The 25,384-nt window shown below is 35.6% G+C and overlaps 1 protein-coding gene across 3 annotated transcripts; it reads right to left on the bottom strand.

Moving 5' to 3' along the window:
• Positions 1-1,312: 1,312 nt before the first annotated feature.
• LOC130718237 (isoamylase 3, chloroplastic) lies at positions 1,313-18,920 on the bottom strand. 3 transcript variants are annotated; one of them, XM_057568770.1, is made up of 24 exons: positions 18,616-18,920; positions 18,452-18,518; positions 18,288-18,356; positions 17,304-17,461; positions 16,147-16,240; positions 14,752-14,988; positions 14,413-14,517; positions 13,217-13,321; positions 12,809-12,943; positions 12,589-12,675; positions 11,952-12,003; positions 10,143-10,206; positions 9,578-9,677; positions 8,724-8,824; positions 8,068-8,119; positions 7,771-7,833; positions 6,926-7,015; positions 6,762-6,834; positions 4,229-4,308; positions 3,644-3,748; positions 3,472-3,570; positions 3,295-3,356; positions 2,955-3,060; positions 1,313-1,901 (listed from the first exon to the last, which is right to left on the bottom strand). In XM_057568770.1, the coding sequence occupies exons 1-24, from the start codon at positions 18,744-18,746 to the stop codon at positions 1,788-1,790; spliced, it is 2,349 nt and encodes a 782-aa protein (XP_057424753.1). In that variant the 5' UTR covers positions 18,747-18,920; the 3' UTR covers positions 1,313-1,787. The 3 variants fall into 3 exon arrangements, with proteins under 3 accessions (XP_057424753.1, XP_057424769.1, XP_057424761.1); XM_057568786.1 differs by having other exon boundaries at positions 17,283-17,461; positions 18,288-18,361; positions 18,616-18,665; XM_057568778.1 differs by having other exon boundaries at positions 18,288-18,361; positions 18,616-18,665.
• Positions 18,921-25,384: the final 6,464 nt, after the last annotated feature.

The raw sequence follows: 25,384 nt of genomic DNA, 5'->3' as shown, positions 1-25,384 counted from the left end.
GGTCAATTACATGGAGAGGAGATGATGGCCCAAGCCCATAGAGGAGATACATGTCCAAGCTCATATGGTCATCCTATTCATAACACATACATAATACTTCATTTTTATTTTATTTTATATGACATAATTTGATTGTAATACATAATGTACGCGTTTATTTGTCCCCGTAGGATAGCTCAAGTGGTAGGAGCTGGGGACATATGAGGAGGAGGTTCAGGGATCGATTCCTCGTGGATGTAATTTATCTTTTCGATGTACCAAAAAAAATAATGTACGTGTTTGTGATTAACGAGTGGTTGAGTCAAGTGGTACATGCTTGATTTCCCTTAAACAAGTCTTATTTATGGGAAAAATCTCGTTGGGAGAATTAGCCCCTTATAAACGAATTTAAAATAATTTTTTTTACTTAGTTTATAAATATTTAGTTATATTATTTACATGAACATATTTATGTATACCACGTCGTAGAATTTTTCCGAATATATTACCATTCTTCAAGCTTTTAGATAATTGATGCAACTTTATTAGAAAAAGCTTAACAAATTTTATTTGGCTTGTCCACAGTTTGTAAACCTATTTTTGTCAAGATTATTAAACATTTATTCACCTATGTACATTAAGTTAAAATTTTCATTCTTAGACCTCTTGAAGTCAATGCAAACTCTCCTTTCTCATTAACCCTCAGTCATCTTCATATGTTCTTAATTCAAATCATTTATAAAATTAGACATTAAATCTAAAATAAAAAAGTAAATACTATATCATATATTTTTACATACAGGAGAGCGCAGGGTGGCCTGGGTGGGTACGTACAAAGCTGTTTGAATACCATGCCTACTCAATCGCATGGATGTTAAAAAATACACAATTTAAAAAGATATTTTACATGCATAAGCCACATATGACATGTCTAAGCACACCCGAATTTTCTCAATCATGTCTACAAGTTGAACAAAGCATTATGTTATATGACTTCAAACAAGCCCCTCAAGCTTGATATCAGGCACAATAAACTGTACCTAGTTTATTCAAATTTCAGCAATGCTCCTTTGTTTTCTTGTCCATGTAGTGCATTTTTGGATGCTCATCTTGTTTTCACATTGAGCTAGAATTATTTTGACTGATACAAAGTTAATCCAAACATGGAAGAAGATAGCTAGTACTAGATGACCTTTCGTTGAGAGGTAATGATCCATCATATATTCACAAGTTTTAACAAGCTCTTGTATCAAAATGAATTAGGTTTCATTCATAAAAGAAGCAGAAATAGAGACTATTGACAGTTTGACACGGAATCCACAATCCAGGCTACTTAAAATACAAGTCATCAATGGCATTTATTCCATTCAAAACAAATTTACGATGATAATAATATAATAGGTAAACAGTAACATGCCTTAAACCAAAAAACAATCATACTTATAAACAAAGTAGCTATCGATTTTCCAAACCTTACCAGCCCCGAGTAGCTTGTAATGCGACTCTATGCCCTGCTCTATTCGGGAAATTATATGTTTTCTAATTTTACTCTCTCACTCTCTCATTTCCCCCTCATCCATAGCTGAACTGTATACAATTCCGTGGAGACGAAGTTCTCTACAGTTTTATAGATATGTGTATGATGATATCTGTTATCTAATACTAAGCTATAACTGCAAGCCGGATTTGGCTCTTCTAAAGTGAACTATAGATAATCAAGTAAGGTATCACATTACATCTGAGATACTTGGATTACAGGCAGCTTTTCCTTTTTTTTTTTAATGGTATGTATACAGCAGCTTCTGCAATCAAAACTTCGCCTCAAGAAGAATGGAGGAGTATGGAGCTATACTATACATGTTTCCTTCGATAGGGACACCATCAAGGACAAAGTCATCTGGAGATTTGAGATTAGTGTCCACCTGAATGTGTTTTCACAGTTCAAATTAAACTAAATAGAAGTTATAAGGAACACTTAGTAACAAGAATCAAATGGCACTCTTTGAAAAGTTTATCGGAGTTCCGAATGAACTTCATCCTAAAATCTTCTTTCTCACCATAGGAATATAAGTGTGTGTTTGGTTGGATCCAAAATTGATTTCCAAAAGCTAAACTAAACACACTACAAGTAGCAACCATGAGATCCAATCAAAGCATTCTTGAAGAAAAAACTCAATCGCATGAGAACTCATCTCACGAAGTCAGACATAATTTTCATTCCATAATGAAAATATTAAAACAGTGGAATTCATTTCATTCATCTCATGCGATTCCATCCCACTCTATTAAATATCCAAACATAATGTTCACAGAATTGCGGAACTTTCCATTCTGATTTCTTATCAATGATCAAATCAACAATCTATAGAATGACACTTCAAATTGGTAACAATGAGAAAATACCTTCATTAATTTCATTTCGTTAAATTTTAATAATTTCCATACAATTAAAACCTGCCTGAAAGCTGATGGGTTTAAAATTTTGAAAAAAAAAAAAATCATCTGTGAAGTTTGAGGGAGTTCTTACAGAAAGCACAACCAATGAAATGCAGGCAGCAAGAAACAGCTAACAAGAACTTCAATTGTTCTTATATTCAAGCGCAGTCTGAGTTTGACAGTGTGTCGCATAGAATATAAGTTAATCTTTAGGTGGCCCAATATGACATACCAAATGCTAGCTCAAGTATCAGCTGTTCATGCCAAATTAGTTCTCACCATTCTTTGTTTCTATGTAATAGTTTGTTCTGAAATTTATACAGAGGAAATAGCTTCCATACTTAGTCTGGCTTTCACTAGTATGATAAGTTTCTCCATGCTCTTGGGATAATAATCTCCTGAAGAAACTTATCATACTAGTGAAAGCCAGACTAGGCATACAGAGTAGAGTTGCCTTCACAGAGCTCCACAGCTTTTAACTATGCATGCAATAGTGAAAAGAAGGTGTCTTGATTGGTCCGGGAAAAGGAAAAACTTACCACACGATGCCACCTTTTTGTTGGAGGTGTGGGCAGCGGAGCTTTCACAAAGTAGTCATGAGCGTTAAATGCCAAATAGATATCTCCTCCACTTCTGTCATGAAGCCTGCATACACATGTGCAAACACAAACACAAAAGAGAAAGCAAAGTGCTGTCCAGTCTCAGTCCACTATTAATAACTACTCAAAGAAGCTAAAAAGTATGTACTATATTTTTAAAAAAATGTTATTTTTTTATATTTAGTACATTACAAGAGCAAGATGGTGCCTCAAGGTAGTGCTTAGATGCTCAACTGTGAAAGAATTACTAAAAGAAAGCAATAAGGTTATATATTCTTACGTAAATGCTAGAAACTTGCTGTCAGGATTGTCCCAGTTATCTTCATGCCATGTTATGTCATTCTGAAAAATATAAATTGTTACATAAGCATAGGTAGAAGTTTTGGCTTTTAAGTATAAAAATGGCAGTGAGTTTGCCATAGTAGTTTGTTACTTTGTTATAATATAAAGCAATTACCTTGCTGAGAAAATTTTCATGCTTCAATATTTGATGTGCAAGCCGGTACTTTATCACCTTAGAGAAAAACCTGAAGTGATCACTCCTACGTGTATCCAACTATACAGAAAAAAGATTGCGCTGTTAAAAAAAAGCCTTCAGCAAGCTATCAAAAGGGATATTATAAACTTGCCTGATCCCACAGGAAATTATTAAGGGAAGTATCATGCCCGTAACTATTGTTATTTCCATAGCGAGTATGGCCGTATTCATCCCCCATTAACATCATCGGTGTGCCCTGGTCATGACAAAGTTTAAATAACTATTATGGGAAAGCAAATAAGGAATGATTGCTTGTTAAGGAAAGGTTGCATAGGAGAGAAAAGGTGGACGGTGGACCACCAATATGCAATATGCAACCAAGTTTAAGAAAAAAAACACAATGCACTAGTTGCGCCTAGCACCTTCTTGCAATTATTGAGATTTTGTGCAGCTGTATTTTAACTTAAGTTTCTATATTTGCTTAGTTTTGCTTTGATGAAGCTATTTGCTATGTGTTGAAACTTGAAAGTTTAAGTGCAGTGACTCCCAAAATTGAAAACACATAGGGCTAGAAGTTGGATGGGGTTATCACAAAAAAAAAAAGACACAGCAAAGAAAAATTAGCCAAATATTGATAAATGCAACATGGAAATGACAGAGTCAAGTTTGGAATTCCAAAAACAATTTTCTGTTAACAGTCAAGTTAAACATGCAAAGAAGTAGTTCAAATATGTACCTGAGATATCATTAATGCCAAATGGAAGTTTTTCATTTGTCTTGACCGCAAAGCTCTTATACTAGCATCATCAGTTTCTCCTGTATAGCAAATACAAATAAGGCTTAAATACTCTTCTGACCCCTAAAATTGTAAAGGGAATCAAACCTGATCCTTGTAAAATTTTCGCATCAAATTGGGTCCCTAAATTTTGTTTTTTAATCTAATTAGGTCCAAAGTGTGTCTGAGTCTGATGTGTCTTATTTTTTACCTAGTCAGCTTTTCCACGTGGCTTTTTTTTATTTTTCCATGTCATATAATTAATTAGTATTCCTGTTTTTTATTCCACTCATACAAACAAAAAACAAAAAATCCAACCTAATCTAAATTATCTAGTCTAATTTAAATGTGCCATCCCCACCGTCTGCAATGGCAATGACAACTTCATAGTCTTTTGGGATTTTGTCAAGCTTCATAGTCGTTTGTGGCAGATCCAAACGCCTTTCGTCTCTTCCTCCCCAGTCCCCAACATTCCCAATTTAAGGTTTCTCTAGGCTCACTCATCCAATTTCTTCTCTTATATTGATCACTGTAACCTGATTTTGTTCAATGACATATCCAACACCTTTCCGTGCCGTCTCTTCCTCCCCATCAAACCCAGATCCGCAGAGGGAAGGCTAACCACCGCCACAAGCACCAGATCTGCCTTTCTTCTTCTTTTTCCATCGAGCAGATTTGGGCTTCATCTCTTTCTGGGTTCATCTCTCGTCTTGGTGCTTGAAATTTTTGGGTTTGGTGCTTGCGATTTCTCGGTTGGTCTAATGAAGTAGGGGAACATGGTGATGATGTTGAAAGTGATTGTGAGAGTGAGAAAGAGATGGATGAACAACTCAAAAACCCCAAATTATCTCTCAATAACCCCCAAATTGAACAGGGACCAGGTTGAAAGTGGTGTGATATTGAAAGAGATGGATGAACGTGGTGTGATATTGAAAGTGATTGTGATACTGAAATTGATATTGGTTTGTTGTTGAGAAGAATCATGAATCTGAGCTTGAGTTTGTGGAAAGGAGATAAAGTTTGGGTAATCTAAGGTTTAAATTGGGGCTAAGATGTTTAATTAGGGATTAATATTGATTTACAATTAATTAGAACAAGTGGCATTAATCAGTATTTAAAAAATAAAAGAAAAAGCCACGTGGAAAAGCTGATTGGGATTAAAAACAAGCCACATCAGATCCAGACACCCTTTGGACTCAATTAAATTAAAAAAAAACTTTAGGGACTCAATTCGATGCAAAAATTTTACAGGGATCAGGTTTGATTCCCTTTACAATTTCAGGGGCCAAAAGAGTATTTAAGCCTACAAATAATTAACAGTTTTCAGTAAGCGGATGATGAATTCCAATATTCAACAAACAATTAAACAAACATTGATGAAAGGGGTGGGGGGTCATAGTTGTTTGTAGCTCGTCACTATCTTGAAAGTTATTGGCAGACCATCGTATTCTTTTATATATTAAAAGGTCCCCTAGAAAGGGACTTGTTTACACAAACAGGGGCCAGACTGAAATTGTGGAATACTCGATGCAGATTGGATTGGAGAAGTGAGTGATAGACGGTCTACTTCAGGTTATTGTATTTTTATGGGTAGAAACCTTATTTTATAAAAAAGTAAGAAGCAAATTGTGGGAGCTGAGTATATCCAACAATGGCTGACACAACTTTTGAGCTCTTGTGGTTGAAACATTTAATTTAGGAGCTGCAGTTTTGTGATGTTGGACTATGGAGCTAATGTGTGATTACCATTAGCTTTGCATCTCTCCTCCAACATAATTTTTTATGAGAGAACCAAGCATGTAGAAGTTCATTGTCATTTTTCAAAGAGAAAGTGAGCATTATCAAAACTTCTTCTGTTTGCTAGAAAGGATCAGTTTGCTGACATGTGCACTAACTCCAAGGATGTCATACATATGTTCAAAGCTGGATGAATATGATATATACACTCCGGCTTGAGGGAAAGTTTTGAGATTTATGTTTGTTATTAGGAATTCATCATATAGTTCTGTTAGGATTATTATCTTTTGTTATCTCATTGTTATAGCTTGTTGGTTTTAGTTTGATTAAGACTAGGAAACCTTATCTATAAATATTGTATGAATCAATGGTTTGTTCAGAACATTTCTAGTTTCGAGTGATATTAATTTAGAAAATTAGTTCGTATTAAAATTTTGGTAGAACAAGGTTGAATTTAGCGTATCCAGAATCATATGAATAATATTCTCAAGTAATATTGAGCGATGCTGACATTCAGAGGTTGTAGCGTCGTAGTTGGAAGTTGGAACAGAGTGAACGTTAGTCGGATGCAATATTTTGCATGTTCAGATATCCAGATAGCAGTAATATTACTCATGGATTTTAAAAAAATTTAATTGTATGTTGGAAAGAATTAATTTAAAAGAGAACAGGTTACAGGTTATTGCTGAACAGTTAAAACTTAATAAGCATAGCTAAATATTAGCTAGCAAATAAAGTATGACAATTTGAAGAATACCTTCAAAACCACAATTCCAGCTAAAATTATCATTGCTTCCATCTTGTCCACCTTCCCCATTGGCCTCATTGTGCTACAAACCAAGAACCAAGGAAGATACTAGAGTTTGAAAAAAAAAATAGATGAAAAGTTGAATAGCAAATGACAAAATTAAGCAGGTCTACCTTGAAATTGTATGAAACAAGATCACGCAAGCTGAACCCATCATGTGCAATAACAAAGTTAATACCATGATATGGTCTACGCTTGTTCACCTGAAAGATAAACATAAGATGGCAATAAACCATTATTTTAAAATATATATAGTATAATATAGCAATTCCTGAAATTCACAAAGTGAATATCAGCTAGATTAAAACTCAAACCATGATTTCAATACATTAACCAAGTATGACAGAAATAAAATACCTATTGCTTTGAAAAGTAGCTTAATCTCAATGTAATGGAAAGTAATTATGGAAGGACTCAAATAAGATTGTTCATTCTATACTATTTTACTGTTGCAAATAAACAGAACAACTATTTTATACAAATGATTCAATTAAAGCCATTAGCCAGATTTAACTTGTTTTCTAAATATCATGCAAGCAGCCCAACCCAAAACGAAAAAAGAAAACAGAAAAACAAAACCCTCTGATCGTAGGCACATTGTATTTTGTCTGTATCGTACACAAACCAGTATTTTATTTCAGTGATTCAATTGAGTGAAGTACTACATTTAGCCAAAAAAAAATTACTGGGAGAAAAAAGACAAACATAGTGCATTCTGTATCATGGGTGGCGGATTTAGCCATGCAAAAATTATAACATGTAAACATGTAGGATAATCTACTGAGTTGAGAATAAGTTATACTAGTTTAATCTAATATTCTAGCTCAACTTCATAGCTGTTAGAACATAGAAATGTGAAGTTATTCCCAACCCTCCGCTTAACAGCTTAATCTAGAGTTGATCTTTGACGTAGTATCAGATCCATAAAAGATAACAACCATTAGTACCAGATGCTTACTCTGTAAAGATCAGAAGACCCAGAAACACGAGTCGCAAAGCCCCCCTTCATACCAGAATCGCCCTGGAACATGTTTATAAAAGGAGACAATAAAGTAGGGATAAATCAAACAAGTTATAATGCAAACCCTAGCGCATGGCAAAGTCAGAGTTTACCCATCTGAATTTCGTATAGGCCATACAACATTTTCATAGGAGAGACAGATTATTTCTGTTCTCCTTTTACTAGCGTGTCAGTTATCTTATGCAAATGAAACTTTTTACCAACCAAACCTGGAGCAAATTAAATAAGGTTTACCTTGATAAATTTCCGCACATCATCGCGATATTTCCCATTCCATTCAGCCCACCTACATCAAACATAAATAATTAGTGGAGGAAAGATTTTCCATTTTGAAATTAGATTATTTTTTTTTCAAATGACTTATTTCCAGGATATATGTGTAGATAATGTTCCCAAAATAATCTTTTCATCATTTTAAATAATATCATATTCACGCGGCTCAAAAGGAGATGTTGACTATTGGCAGTTTAGCACAAAGGTATAGAATGGGAGTGACCATTTCTAAGAGCTAAAAGTGTCATATTCCACAACCTCAATGAATTCAATGGAATAATTTGAATCATCAGTTAACTTTCATGTTGATCTTTTTGTCAAAAAACTTGTGTGCTTTCATTATCACTGGAAAAGTTGTCCATGATGAAGGTTATAATGATACCCAAAAAAATGGAATCTCATCATAGCAAGCCACTGAAACCAAGAATCAAACTAGTAACCTATATAGAATAACAAAATCACAATGATCATGCGGTCTTATAATAAGAATTTTTTTTTTTTTTTTTTTGCTTTGGATCAGGCACAAAGCTCATCAACCTTCATGATGTGTAGGATTGTAACAAAGACTATTCATAAAATATTCATATTTACTCAAACATTAATTAGAAATAAATTACCGATCCCAATTGGGAAAACTTCCAACAAGATAGAGACCTCCACAGTCCCAAGGCTCTGCAATAATTTTACACCTTGACAAAACTGCATCTTTAGCAATTGCCTGCAAAAGAAGATAAAGATAAGATTAGTTAACTAAATATTCAAATTTTAAATTCCAAATTCTCTACCTGAAGGAGAGTAGTACTCAATAATTGTCTTCAAATCTGAAAATTGCAGGGGTGTTTAAAACTAATCTAGTTAGATGAAACCAAATCAGCTAAAACTAATAAAAAAACTCAATAAACTCACTTAAGTTTAGGTTTTACTTGGCTCTCACTTTTATCTCAGCTCATTTTAGTTTGCGATTACTAAACTGTTCATCTAATTAGGATAGCAATGGGTTTCCACCTGATTCGAAGGTCTTCTTTCCTACCCATTTTTAAAAGAGAACAAAGTGCCATGGACTAAACCCTAAACCCTAAATCTTCAGTTTGGATATTCTTAGAAACAATATAAAGTCATTTATCTGTCTTCACACAAAGCTTAAACTTTTGGACTTGTTGATTCATGACAGATATGTTCAATTTGACACAACATATAGGTTTAGTTTTATTCACCCTCTAGCAAAGCTAATTACAACAGTACAGAGCTAAGAATCATAGACACTAATAGAAACTGAAATATGGAAAAATCTAAAATGTCCTGAACTTTTGAAGTGTTGCATCATGTCTGACAAAGATGTTCAGAACTAGTTACAACAGCTCATATGATTTGCAATCCCAAATGGCTGAAGCAAACTGAAGAACCCCATACCAAGTGTTCAATAAAATTCCATCATTGCTCATTAATTATAGCTACATCGTGCATAATTTACCCTAATAAGTGGGGGAGCATTAAGGGGGGAGCCATCTACTCCTCGACATAGGACACTTGCAAGATCAAATCGAAATCCATCCACATGATATTCAATGACCCTACAATGAAATGGAAAAAACCACACAAAATAGTACATCTATGGTTAGGAACTTAAAAGAAAATTATGAATTAAGTTAGTTGGGAAATGTTCTCACTTCCAATGGCATCACAAAAAGATGACTCATTTCATTTTCAAAAAAGTATTAAGGATAGTCAAACATTACCCAACCTCCATAGAAACAAACTGGCCTTTACTAATTACTGAGTGAGTAGAAAAGAAAAAAGGAAAAAGCGAGGGGTAGATACCGAAGTTCTAACAATATAGAGCTTCACAAACATCATAAGTTTAAGAATCTAAAGTATCAAGTCTACGTGATAAAATTATACAAATGAACAAGGAGAAACTGGAATTAGATGAATTCCACTGAGTAAATATATATATATATATATATATATATATATATATATAATTAAGTGAATTAACAGTCATATAAATAACAAAATTTTAAATTAGTAGTCAATACCAGTGTCTTAGGCTGTCGAGAATTAGCTCCATGACCACAGGATGGTTACAATTCAATGTATTTCCTGGGGATAAAATTATCCAAATGGGAGAACTTTAATATTGATATCAATGTACTAAATTTTGTTAGTGATAATTAAATTCAAAAGAACTTATTGCATATTATTAAGGGTTAAATATGTTCTCTGTCCCTGAACTTTGAGCGAGATCTGATTTCCGTCCCTCGCCGGAAAATCTTCCTAGCGTCATCCTCAAACTCAATTGTTTGTACGGAAATCGTCCTTGCCACCGATATAGCTCCGGCAGCCGTGGCCAGGTGTCCGTTTGGAGCTGATGTGGAATTTTTTTTAAAAATAAATAAATAAATAACATAATTAATTTATAATAAACCCCCCAAATCTTTCCTAATTTAATTCCTAAACCCTTAATTAAAACTAACACTAACCAAATATTTTTATTTGTGATTAAGCCCCAAAGTTTAAACTAACTTAATTTCTAACCCTAAAATTAACTTCTGCCAATCAAGGTGTTTCAGAAGATCAACACAAACCGAACTTGGTATTTCTATGAACTCAGCATCTTCAGAAGGTGCTTTCATTCCTCTAATTACATTTGTAAATAATTTAAATAAGAAGAACGAACAATTAAAAACAATTCCAACTGAAAGTTTATTAAATGGAGTAAGACAAAGGCACAAAAGAGGAAACCCATCAGTAGTAGAAAGATGAAGATGAACTGTAGTAGGAAGATGTAGATGAAGCAGTAGCATGACCAAACCCCAAACCCAAATCAATGAAACCCTCAAACCCAAATTAGTGAAACCCCCAAACCCAATTTAGCACAAAACCCAACCAAGATGTCGCAAACCCATATGAGATAGATTCGGTGCGTCTTCCCCGATGACATGCCTCAAGTCCTCGCTTTCAATCTCTCCTCTGGATGCTTCGATTTCATCGTTTCCCCTCAGGTGGTGGGCGAGGTTGGGGGCGGTGGCTGTCGGTGTTGAAAATGAGGTTGGGGGCTGTGGCAGTGGGTGTTGAAGATGAGGTTGGGGGCAGTGGCTGAGGTTGAAGGCTGTGGCTGTGGGGCTGGGTTGTGGGTTTCTGGGTTTGGGGGATGGCTAAATATTTTAGTGTGGCGTTGAGGTTGGAGGCGGCGGTGGGTGTGGTGATGAGTGTGGTGGGTGGGGTAAGAAGAAGATGATGAAGAATGAAGCTCCTGGGAAAAATAATGATGAAGATTGAAGGTGAAGATTATTCTGGAAAATTAGGATGAAGATTGAAGAAGGTGAAGAAGATTATGAAAAATGAGGTTGAAGATTGAAGAAAAGGGACCAAAAGTGTTATTAATTAAGTCTTATTAGTTTTAGGGTTAGAAATTAAATTAGTTAAGATTTGTGGGACTTAATTAAAATTAAATTATTTTTATTTTATTTTAAAAAAAATTACATGTCATTTCATTAAATGATGTGGCATGTCCACATAGGCCAAAAGTGACACTTGGCTACGGCGGCCGGAGCTAAATCGGCGGCAAGGACGGTTTCCAAACAAAAATGTCAGTTTGAGGATGGCGCTAGGAAGATTTTCCGGCGAGGGACGGAAATCAAATCTCGCTCAAAGTTCAGGGACGGAGAACACATTTAACCCTATTATTAAATGTCCTCGGTAGAGGAAATGGCACAGTTCACATAACAAAGCTTTCTTTGGTCTCCTTCTACCTCTAACTATTAATATAACTTATTATGCAGTTATAAATTCATATGAACAAAGCAATAAGGACAAAATCTAAAGTTAGACCAAGATAAAATTACCACAGCCAGAGAAGTTCATCAACTGCCCGTTATCGTCTACCATGTAATAAACCTATAGAAATGAAGAAAGTTTTCATAGAGAAGAAGAAACTCATTGTCAACATTCTATATAACTTGATACAAACATGAAGAAAATTTCTAATCGAATAGATGATCCCAAAGCCAAATATAGAGTTTCCAGCAAACAGCGAAACTCACCAGGATTTTTTATTATTTTAATTGTAGTAGATTTATAAGTTGAGAGTAAGTTTGTGCTATACTCATTTGGGAGGAAACTATATTCAACTATCACTTGAAGATAACTTCTTTTAGATATTCATCAACATATATAAATCTTTATTTTTAGATAATTCCTTTTCTTTTCTATCTCATTTTGTATCTAGACTGCATGCATAGCTTATATTATGCTATTGTGGAGTCTTATCAAATAAAATTCACTAACCATAACAAATGTATCTCAAGCCTTTTACACACACAAGGTACAGTAGACTGTATATAGTATATACAATACAGGACATACTAACTTATAAGAACATCAGAAGTTCAGAACCATGATGGATAAGATAAAGGTAAAGCAAGTATTCCAACATACAAATAAAATAGTCTGCCATGAATAGAATTACAAATCTGAAATTACCTTATTATCTATGCCACGGAACGAAGTAGTGTAAGGGTTGGCATCATCAGCCTCATTAGTATGATTGTAGACAACATCCAAAATAACCTGTGTATGAATATGATTAATTGCAAGAGGTATATAAGACTTTAGATGATATATAATAAGAAGGAACCAGGCAATCAAAATACAGAGCAAGTTTCCACTATAAAGTTGAGGCATTGAAACATAATGGTACTACCTCTATGCCAGCAGAATGTAAGGCTTTAACCATTTGCTTGAACTCTTTGGAAGCATTAACTGATCCTCCACCAGCACTAGCATAGCGACTCATTGGAGCAAAGAAATTTATTGTTGAATAACCCCATGTATTAATCTTGGAAAGAAAAAATATAACTGTCAGTTTCATAGAATGCCACTCAATAAGTCAAAGATCGATACTCTGATCTCTTCAATCATCAAAAGAAAATACACATCATAAACCATACTTGGGTGTTTCCCCAATTGCAAATTAACTCTCAAAATGAAAACATAGGTGCATAAACAGCCAGAGGGAAGACTATTTTCCTTATTTATTAGGGATACACAGTAAACAGTTCCCATACAAAACTTGAAGCCAAAAACAGAGCATAATACTTTTCCAATTTACCATGTGGTCTCTGGGGTTTGGACGCCTCTGGAATTCAAACTCATCAAACTCAAAGACAGGCAGCAACTCCACTGCATTGATACCAAGCTCTAGCAAGTGTGGGATCTATAGGCAAGCAACAAAATAAGTTTAAATAAAGAAGGACGACAAATAATAAGTATGAAGCATATAATAATGAATAAGAAGCTATAATTCCTACAGTTGAAGATAGTGTGTGACCACTAAAGCATTATATATGCCCTATTATTCTGTAATACATAATAACATAGTTTTATGTTTAACAGTGTGAGGAAAAGCTTTTCAGCACTATGGCTTTCTCTCTTCTTGAACATCTGACAACATTACTGCAAAAAACCGTCTCCAACTAACTAACATGAACACAAAAAGCTTCTTTCAAATGTGTAATATAGCATCTAAAAACTACCAGGTTAATGAACATTGCATTATTGCATATACTGCATCATAGGATAGATTGAACACAAGAATAGCATATTCTACCACTTGATGGAATGAAATTTTCTAGCTGGAGTTTCATCACAAATCTTGCACAATAATCTTCAGTAGAAGGTTTAACATAACTCTAGGATCTGTATCATTTTTTACATACATAAATTTTTCATATGGTGTGTAACGATTGTTGTGATATATATCATAATGGCTTATCAGGGAAATGTTCTATAAACCCCTTATAGATATTTTTTGAAATTCTATCCTATCCTTGGAATTTGAGAGCCAAATATCCCTACCAAATTAAGATTAGAGAGAGAAACAAACTTCTTACATGTTGTTTAAAGACTTTTCTAACTGAAACACCTCTAAATCAGTTCCGTTCTAGTGGGCAGGGATGGGCAAGGAGACACCTTCTATACTTTTTGCAATAAGAATATGATTCCAACAACGGTTTGAAAGTTTTTAACATCATCCCAATATTCAAATCCCCATCTTTGTCAGTATAACATTTTATTTCTAGTTGTCCATTTTTAATGATTGAACTTCTGCAGGACTCAAATGAAAACTTGCTCCAGTCCATTTGACAATATATTTACACAAGTTTCATTTGGTCAAACCTGCAGCAATTTGAAATTAGGCTTTGTTTAATATTATTTTGGGCAATCACTTTACAAGAAATGCAATTTGCGAAAACCCATGCATATAGTTTTGCATCATATTCATCTTAATTATTAAACAAATATTACCTTCTCAATCACACCAAGATAGCTGCCACGAATGCTGTTATCCAACCCACTAGATTCACCACTTGTAAATGCGCGGACATTCATCTCATATATAACAAGATCTTTCTGCATTTGGGGCAACAAAGCATAATTAATAGGGAAGCATACATTAGACTTCAGACAACCACAGTATATGGTATGCACTATGCACTCATATTCTCAGTCAAATGAGAAGTATTAGAAATCAGCTTTAAATACATACAGAGCGAAGGTAGAATAGAAGCTATGAAGCCTTGATCTACAAAAAAATTGCAATAAATTACTTAGGAGCAACAACAGTCATTCATGCAGGTAGAATACCTCCGGAATATTTGGAACCTTGTAATTCTCCCCCCATTCAAAAGGTAAACTGTCAAAATCATATGTGCCGAGAAACTTGGACAACCTCATGCTAATATCCCCAAAATTCCTTCGACCTTCGATTAATTTTGCATAAGGATCAACAAGCACAATGCTGCTGTCAAACCGATGCCCTTTACTCCAGTCGTGAGCTCCATCGATACGATATCCATATAGAACCTTGCTACATGGAAGATCCTGCATATTGAAAACAGAAAATATATTAAAAAGTTAACGGAAGAGTGTATTTGGATCTCTCTGGGTGGAAAAAAACTTTTTTATGCAGCTTTCTGAGAGAGCTTTTGAAAAAACAAAAAGAAATGCCACAAAAACAAGCTCTGACTCTGCAATCTGAGAAACATTAGACTCGGATAAAATGGAAAAAATAAAAATACAGAGTCAGTGAGCTTGTAGCTCAACTGCTTTAGCACTAGTATTTTAGAAAGAAAAAAAACAGTATTATCTACTATTAATACGAGGTGAATTAAGACCATTTTGAAGAACATTTGTCACAGAGAACATCATTATTTAATCATATAAGCACACGGAACCATAAATCATTTTCAAGGAATTGTTCTACCACGGGCCAGTTTGATGCTATTGTAGCAAGATTATTCTGTTGGGAAAAAAAAGTCAAGTAGCAAGCGTGCTTAATTGCATGAACAAGTGCCCATTAATATTTTCTACTCACCACAAAGGAGATCCATATGTTTAAGAGCTGACACAAAAAAAAATTCAACCAAGTATCTTCTATGGGAGCATTGACAGTTAATCGAAACAGAATCTTTTACAGAAAAGTGGGAAATAGCAACTAGAGGGCAGAAAAGATGCAACAGAAGAAACTATTACAATAACAGATGTTTTGCTTTTTCAATAAGCTATTTCCTACTCAATGAAATTCCTCATCAATACAGACAAGGGCTGCAAGTTTCCAGTTTAAATTAGAAGGGCGAATAAAAGGCTCATCAAATTTGAAGACTGAACAGTCATTATAGCGTAGATGCAACAAAGTTGATACTTTTAGTACAATTACATTTAAATATTTTAACAGTGAAACACATTCAACACACAGAAATATTAGAACATAAAGAGTGTCGGTAAAATAAAACTCATACTTCTCCATTCAATGAGACATTTCTATAAAAGGTTAACACTGGGAAATATTGCATTGAATACACCAAATTTATACCCAAATACACAAGAAAATGTTATTTTATATGCAATTAGGAAAGTTACTTTGATAATTGCGATGGTATTGCATTTTTTAAAAGCTGTTATGGAACCTATAGGCTATAGCAACAATTTAAACCAAAGACCAAGGCAAAGGAGAATTTCAGGCAATCATACAGAAGATACCTCAATACAAATGTGCCAAACGTCCCCTGTTTTGTTCAAGGAAGGATCCAAAGGCAGTTCTATCATGCCACCGTCTAGAGTACCAATGCTTCCACTACAATATATTATAAAGACAAAAGAATAAGTGTGCCAAACAAACGTGAACCAATAACTTCTATGGATATATTAACCTGGAGAAAAAAGCTTGAATCAAAGTACAAATTGTAAAGCGGGACAATTCGGGCAACTATGCAGTCAATAAAGTAAAGTTTATCAAGACAAATCCCAACATGTCATTCCCCTGAAGAGAAGTCCAACTAATTGAAGCGATATTGAATGCAAAAGATATAAGTATTAAAAATGACCAGAAGGTACAAGTCTGGAGTATCAGAAAGAAGCAGCAACCTGCACCCCTTTCAAAATTGTATCAGGATCTTGAATGACATAGAAAATTCTCAAACAGTAATTTGTAATACATATGAAATAAGCTTTAATTTTCCTGAGAGCGAGAAAGATTGAGTTCTAGACAATTTTGTCCATCAGAAATGCACAAGCCTAAGTAAATAAGAAAGTACAAAAATAATTATTCTTATTATTACTATAAATATAGCCTTAGGGTCCATAAACCAAAGCTACAACAAAAACTTATATGGTATTTACATTACATTACACTTCCATAGTGTGAATATCCTAGGTATTTATAGTATTTTTGAGTTGCTCCTGTGCTAAAAGGCCATATTAACTCCTGAGCCCAAATGATTGAAGCTTTCTAAATTGATATCAAAATCAGTGCAAATATTGAATCCTCACTAATAAAGTTATCTCTTCACATTTCACATATTATAAATTTGAGCAAATACATAGTAAGTGACAGATCATTGAAAAAACACAAGGTAAGCTCCATGTTTGGTTCAGTTTATTTTGCAAAAATAATAACTTATCTTTGGCAAAGAAAGCTTTTGAAAGAAAAGAAAACGATTATTTCTCCAAAACAAATAGACATTTATGAACATTTGAGAGGTGAACTGGTGATAGAAACTAAAGAATCATGACAAGAATGACTACATGTGGCTCAAATCAAATTTTGCAAAGCACATATTTCAAATATGTGTATTTTATATTTGACGGAATCTTTTAAAAGTTGGAACCAATCATACATAAAGAATATCGAGATTTACTTCTCAGGAAGGACTAAACAAAGTGTGACTGTAGTTGCATGCTGTGAAAAAATAGCAAAATTGATTCCATTGTCAACTTGTGATACACCCAATGGAACTGCCTGTCCTGGGGAAATTTCCCATGTTGGTCTGTTCTCTATCACTTTGGAGACATCTTCCTGGAATTGCAAAAAACAAGACATTACAACACTGGATAGACTATATTTGACCCATCAATGCTCTATCTTTGACAACGGATATGCAATGTGTCACTTAACAAACCGGTAAAAGAGGTGTAACGCATAAACATAAGCAAGAATATTTTAGCAGAGAGCTTTGTATTGCAGCGTAATTGATAGGACCCGCAATAAAGTAATTATAGAATCAGCTACGTAGTAGTTAGATAATTATTTAGGCAGTTAGGGTTCTGAGAGCAAGGGGCTTAGCTTAAAAAGTAGGAGAGGGGTAGAGAAAAGGGCCACTCTGAATTGTAATCATTTGAGAACAGACCATTATCAATGTTGAAATTTTATTAATCGTACATAGCCCTAGCATTCCGTCTGTTTTTAATAATCTTGGTACTTTTCCAAGTTTTGTCTATGGATAATCTAAATTGTGTGTGTGGGGGGAGGGGGGGGAGAGGGGGCACATTATGCATTACTAATAGACTGGATCGGTTGGCGATTAAGTGTGTTTGGGCATTAGTTGAGTGCAATATGAACGGACCTCCATCCATCAAAATTCATAAGAGTTTCGTTCACTTTTTATCTCGAAGTGGGTGCTAACGCCCGTTTGCACTAATGCCTCTTGAAATATATTGACATTTTCAATCCCTCTTCATTTGCTCAGAAACAACCAGACTAACATCAATATTGAAAAAGGCCTTCCTGCCCACCAACCTATTCTTTTTGCTTTCAATATTGAGTTTGCATAACCAGTTCAACAACCATGCTCTCAGTCATTATAAGAACCAAGCACACAGACACGAATAAATAACATACAAACCTCAAGCACCCCTTCCTGAGCACGACCACTATAAACATTAGTTGTCCTAAGCTTGGCGCGGTCCGTTGTCTAACCTATGCCAAAATTTCAATCAAAATTAACAACAACCATGACAAGTCACTCAGAGTACTTGAGTGCATACTATGTTACAAGTTACAACATACCTCACTATAAACTCCGCGACCATTATGATTCGATTTGCTTCCCGAAGCTTGCTTCATGAACTTCAACCTAATGATAACAAGATCAAATGTGAAAGTGAAACCACTTATGGTTACTAAATTGGTCCTACAAATTGATGCAAAATTGAGAGTGAAGTATCAAGTACCTGATTTCACGGCAAAACGAGTTTCCGGCAAGTGAACTGCGACCGGCGTTGTTGCCGTCGGAGAAAAGCGAAGCGAAGAGTGTGGAGTGAGTGGCGGGTCTGGAACCGCAGAGTAATGGGTGGTGAAGCATCTCAATGGAGGATTGTGATTGTTGGAAGTTGGAAATGGAGTGTTGAATTGAGGTGGTTACTTGGAATTGTTTTCTGGAGATGAATGGAAGCAAGCATTGGGATTTTCATGGATGGATGGCACGTGAAGCTTGGTTTGGGAAGAGAGAAGAGAACGTGACAAAGGAGTTGAGTGCACAAATATCGGACTCTACACGTGTTTGAATCCTTTTCCTTAAAAGTTAAAATATCTCTCACTCGCTCGCGCTCAATCAATTGTGCTGTGGGGGCTTATCAAAAAAAAAAACAATATTGTGCCGTGGGGACGGGTTCCACCTTTGCCTCTATTGTTCATTTTTTTGTACTTGACCCGATGGTGCGGATGCTATTGTTTGGGTCATATTCACGGGGAAGCTTTTTGGGTTTTGGCTTTGGTGTGACACTTGAAAAGTGAATTACCGTGATACATGTAAAATTCACCATTAGATATATTATTTTAAATTCAACGGTTAAGATTAAAGATGTAAAATTACTGAAATATCCTTATCCCCAAACCCTCACTTCACTGAATCCACCAATCAATTTTTTCTATTGCGGCCGCACGACCCTCAAACTCGTCGCCGAGGCCGAAACGCGTCGCCGTTTTGGCCTTCGAGGCAGCCGTCGTGATGTCGAAGAGCCTCCACCTCTGGTAGTCCTTCTCCGACGCTGTGTCCCTCTGTAGAACGGCGCGGTGGCGGCGGCGGTGGGAGTTTTGACAGATCTGTTCAGATCTAAAAGAAAAGCTTCAAGCTTTCCATCGAATCTTTGGTCTGCAACTCCCTCCCAACCATTACAGCACCATTTCTGCAACACCATTGCATCTCCATGTCTGATCGATACTTGCTCACCGTCATGCTTGCTTCCGGCCATGGAAAGGTTGGTCCTTTATGGAGGAAACTCGGTGGATCTTTGTGGGTTCGGATTTTGATTGATCTCCGACACTGCATCTCCCTCTCTTTCTGTTTCTGTCTTGATAGTGCTCCGGTAACCTTCCAATTACGTTTTGGGTTTTGTAGGCTTCTCCCACCGAAGCCATTACCATGGTTTTCTCTTCAAAGTTTTGTTAGGAAATTGAATTTTATACTTGTGAGGGTGAAGAGGTTGCAACTATGGATTTTTATCTGAGGAGCTATGTGGGTGAGGACAGACCAGATATTTGATTTTGAAGGAGCTATGCCTATGCGTGGGTGAAGAACAGTGCCACATAAGAGGTGGAGAAGATGAGGATATTATTGTCCAAAAATTAAATATGTTAAGGGCATTACTGTCATTACAATAAAAAATTCCAAGTGTATCACCGTGAGTCAGTTTTTAACTGACCCACGGAAGACATCGTCATCTTTTTGGGCATTGCTGGAGTACCTATTGAAAAAGAATAATTATTTTTTCATATATGATGTGAAGAGGTAGAGGAAGAGAGAGATAAGGAAGAAATGAGGTCCCCGTATGATAGCTCTAGTGGTAGAAGTTGGGGACATATGAGTTGGTTAAGGGGAGGTCCAGGGATCAATTTCTGTCGGGTGCAATTTTTCTTTCCGATGTACCAAAAAAAAAGGAAGAAATGAGATAGAAAGTAAAGATATGATAGGTGATGTAATTTGAATTATTTGATTAATAAAGAAGAGAGAAATAGATAAAAAAGAAGGTGGAAAAAAAGTGGAGGGGTGTATGAATCATAACTCATTAAAAAAATAAGAGTGTGTTGTACTCTTTAGTTTATCTTTTACCATACATAGGACTAAATTATAAATTTTTAAAAAATTATTATGAAGAAAATGTGAAGAAATTACATTTTTTTATGAAGAGCTGCTATGATTCGTTGGGTGGACAGGTTCCTTTCCCTTCCGATCCGAGTTACACGTGGTATTGGATTTGGACGTTGAAATTATGGAGCGTGCTCGTGTCTTCATTTGGAAAGCTTGGAATTTACTTATCTCAATGGTGTGTAGCTTGTGTAGATTGTTGACGGAGTCTCTGTTACATTATTTGTATGATTGCCCAGTTGTGGAACATATTTGCCAACAATTGAGTTTGTTGTCCTATGAGCTATACTAGTATGTATACCCGTGCCGATGCACGGGGACATATTTTCAATTATATAATAATTTTCTTTTAATATATAGTTATTTATTTTGTATAAATGAAAAGTAAATGTAAATATTATTTTTTATTTGATTAATTTGTTTATGATATAATAATATAATAAATTGTATGATTTTTTCTTTTATTTTCGTTTTTCCTATCTCCAAATAAGTTTACACGATTTATAACTTATAAAAATTGATAGAAAATATACATATTAAACTACATTTTTTTACACTATATCATTTTGATTTCCTAAACTCTAAATAAATACGGATGGGTGAAAAAATTTAAAGGATGCAATAATAATTATCTTATATAAAATACTATAATATATTTATCAAAAAGCAAGAACATTTAACTACCAATAGAATAGATATCTCTGGTGGAAAAACACCACATTCCAATAAAGCATACAAAATTGTTGGATTTAAAATCCAATCTATCTAATTGTTAACCACCAAGAAAAAAATAAAAAAATACAACTGCAAAATTTCAATAATTGACTTTTGGTTGGAGAATTTTTTCACGAAATTAATTCGTTCATGACTCCAACATGAATAACGTGTGGATCATCTTTAAAAATTCCAAATCAAACAGAATGATTCTCTGTAAGATTATTCGCTTTGATGAATTTTTTATACCCCTTCTTCAAGGTGCACTCAGACTTTTTCCTTGGGTTCTGTAACGCCCCGAGTTTCGGGGGTTACGGTAACAATCTAATAAAATAAATATGCAATGTTTTCCAAAATGATTTATAAACATGAGTATAATTTTTTTGTCCTTTCAAAGTGTTTCTTAAACATGTCATGCATACTCTCAACTACAAAACCTAACCAATAGAAACAACTCAACAACGAACCTATTATGCAATGACACCATAAATCCGACATACTCCCTACGATCTCCACATCGGGGAACCGCCGGAAAGCAAAGCATCGGAACCTACCCGGAAACTCAAATATAAATTCCTAAAAATCATTAGGTGAGCTTAAACCAATAACGGTAAGCTCTCTAACCCAAGGCTCTAGCCTTAAACCCGACTCTACTCTTCATGTCTTCCACTAATCTTCAAGTCTTCAGCTCCGACTCGTACAAAGGTCAAGCTTCATCGAGGGTTCTCCATCGCCTAACAGCGTTAAGTGCCCAAACAACAAATAGCAAATAGAAAGGGTTAACTCCATGCCATTACCACGTATGAAAGAGAAAAGCATGCTATTCAGATATAAGTGCATAACGTAGCACATAAGCTAACAACCTAATTCAAGATAGATGACGACATATATTCAACTATATAGATTTAAATCAACTATCAACAACCTCAACAATATTTCTACTCAGATATCAGCAACTTAACAACATATATACCACAAATAGATAAACTAACAATATAATCCGAGATAGATATCAATAGGAGCAGCAACATAGAATCAGACCAGATATAAACAACTTCAACAATATAGAATCAAATCATATGACAATAACCTCAAATCAGATATAAACGATATCACAACATATCATCAAATCAGATATAAACAAAATCACATCAAATCAGATATCAACAACCTTACCAACATAACATCAAATCAGTTATCAACCAAAACATCAGAAGCAAATATTATTGCCCTATAATGCAACTATATGCTGCACCCAAAATGGATCGATCAATAATGTCTCGCAAGACGGGACAGAGCGAGGAACGGACTCCCCTGAACTATCACCAAATAGCGCCCATGAAAGACGGGACAGACGGAGAACGGACTCCCCTGAATGCCACTTAATAACGCCCATGAAAGACGGGACAGTCATGTGAAAATATCCACTCCACTGCCACTTAATAACGCCCATGAAAGACGGGACAGACGGAGAACAGACTCCCCTGAATGTCACTTTATAACGCCTCGAAAGACGGGACAGTCATGTGAAATTATCCACTCCACTGCCACTTGATAACAAATCAACATAGTATCAACAATTTCAAATTCAATAATCAAGTCAGGATAACCACATGTTATTCCTATTATCAAGACGCATAAGTCAATTCAAATACATACCTACTCAGTTTAATGACAGAAACCAATAAACGGCTGAAGCCTCTCAGAAAACGGAGACACACGTCTCAATAAGTTCACTCGGCCGAATCCTCTAGAAAACATTTGGCACAAGCCTCAGAAAACATTCAAAATAAGCAAGCATACAACATTTCAAAACATGCAAATATTTCAATCAATTGCCAATCAAATTAAACACTTTCATCTCAAACGCAGGCAGTGCGATAAATACATGCAAGACTCAAGGACACTCTAAAACTGAGTTACCCTTACCTTAGCCAATTTCTCCATCCAAGCTCAACATCCCAATCCAATCCAAAATAAAGTTCCCGAACTCAGCAAGTTCTCCGGCGTCCTCCTCCGTTGTGAAACCTCACCAATTGCTCCAAAATCTCTTTCCTCAGCTCAACTCGTTCCAAACCTTAAGCAAAGTATCATTGCTTAGTCGCTAAGAAACAAAACAACTAATAACACTATCAAAATCTGAAAATAAGCTTTCGAAGCTCTAGAGTTCGACATTTAGGCACGAATGGACAATAAGACAAGTTTTCGCTAAAATGCGCATAACTCGAGCTACAGAACTCGGAATGACACGAAACCAACGCCAAAATTTCGACAATTGAAAGAGCTACGCAATGGCTCAGGTCATAGAGACCCAAAATTATTTTTGGACACGGTACCCTAACAAACAGGTTTCGGCCACTTTAGAAAATAGGGTTTCCGAACTTTTTCTTCGATCTAAATCAATTCCTAGGTATTCTTAGGCGATATCTAGGCCAGGGAAACTCTCAGAAAAATTATCGGGTCGAAAACTGTCGCAGGGGTATTTTGATCAATATTTTTAGCTCGGAAACTCAAAATCAGAATTTCGAAAAACAAATTAGATGGGGTCGATACTGTTCCGGTATGGAACCGCAGACTAAGGCTAACCAATATCGAGAGCAAGCGAGAGTAAACAAAGTGAGTAAAATGCGTGAAATGATAGGATCCCCATCGCTTGGGCGGTCCTCTTTTATTTATAGCTTGGGTTTTGGCCCGGCTGGACCATGGGTTGCCCGGCTCATTTGTTACACGATAATGATAAGCCCAAAGTAAAGTGATTCGGTCCGCCCATATCAGTCCACAGGCCCACAAGACACTGATGTTTTAGAACTAAAACGAAAGTGTCTTATTGAGGCCCACAACTTCTGGTACGCCCGTGTACAATGTGAACCAATTTATGAGCACGCAGGCTTCAATGAAATAAGGCTAACAACAAAGTAAAAATTTACTAGGCTAATCATTATAAAATAATTCTTTCTACGTGACACGTGATGTCTAAATGACGCTTTGCCCATCACCTCAATCACTGTGCACCAAATCAATCCCCTTCCGGATTTTTGTACCTGCTGTAATCATCACAAATATTCCACAGATATCTTGAAACTTGTAATGCATAAGGCCTACCTAAGCTATGCTACTCACATTAATTAAGATATGCATTTAAAACCCACTCATAGAGTAACTCTTCTCTGAAAAGACTCGACTTCCTCGAAACGACGCATTCACCTATTAACTGACGTCACTCTTCATTCAATCGCTACCTTTCTGCCAAACGTCGTCTCTTTATGGCGCGCTGATTCACCGCCTTGATGAATTTGAATGTGTGGCTTGAATGAACGCGTGGATTCACGCAAACCACGCGTTTGCTCATCATTTACCTTAAGTGCCTTTAACCACACCTTTCTAACTCATCTCTTCATCTTCCACCGTTTCTCTATATATAGCAATCATTTTTTACCTCAAACTACATCACTCTTCCCTTTCAAAAATTTTACTAACCTCGTGTACTCGTAAAGTTTCCTGCATTTACTTGCAAGTGTTCTCCAACATTGCCAGAACTCCCCCAAATTAGCCAAGTTCATCAGATCCTTTTCCTGGTAAGCACTCCTCACTCAACCTGCTTGTGCAATTTTTTCGTCTTTCTACACTAAACCCTTCATGTAAAATCTTTCCCTCTTCAGCTTCTTGTTTTACCCAAATCATTCTTAAAAACTACTCTCCTTCACAACTATAACTCAAATTGTACCCCGCTACATGTCATAACCCCTGAATCCTTTACAATTTCAGGAATTCTTTTCAAAATGGATGCAAAACGCACCCATAAAGTCTCTAAAGCTTCTAAAACTTCTACTCTTGCAGTTGATATGTGGGTTACTAGCAAAGTCAAAACTAGGTTTACTAAATTCTGCAATGTTAAAACTGTAATGGATTTAATCACTGAAAATACCTTTCGTTCTGACGGCCAAGATGTGTACCTTGACATAGTTCCCTGCTCGCCTACTGAACCTTGTTGCTTTGGGGCTCCTGACCCTAACGGAAAAAACCACACCTACTTCTTTGAAAACATTTTCTCTGACCTAAAGTATAAACTCCCCCTCTCAGATTTTACCTACACCGTTTTGACTTTACTAAATGTTGCTCCGACACAACTTCACTGTAATAGT

This window comes from Lotus japonicus, chromosome 1 (assembly GCF_012489685.1).
Source record: "Lotus japonicus ecotype B-129 chromosome 1, LjGifu_v1.2".
Taxonomy (NCBI): Eukaryota; Viridiplantae; Streptophyta; class Magnoliopsida; order Fabales; family Fabaceae; genus Lotus; species Lotus japonicus.
The sequence above is the reverse complement of the archived record's forward strand: the minus strand, read 5'-3'. Positions and strand labels throughout refer to the sequence as shown.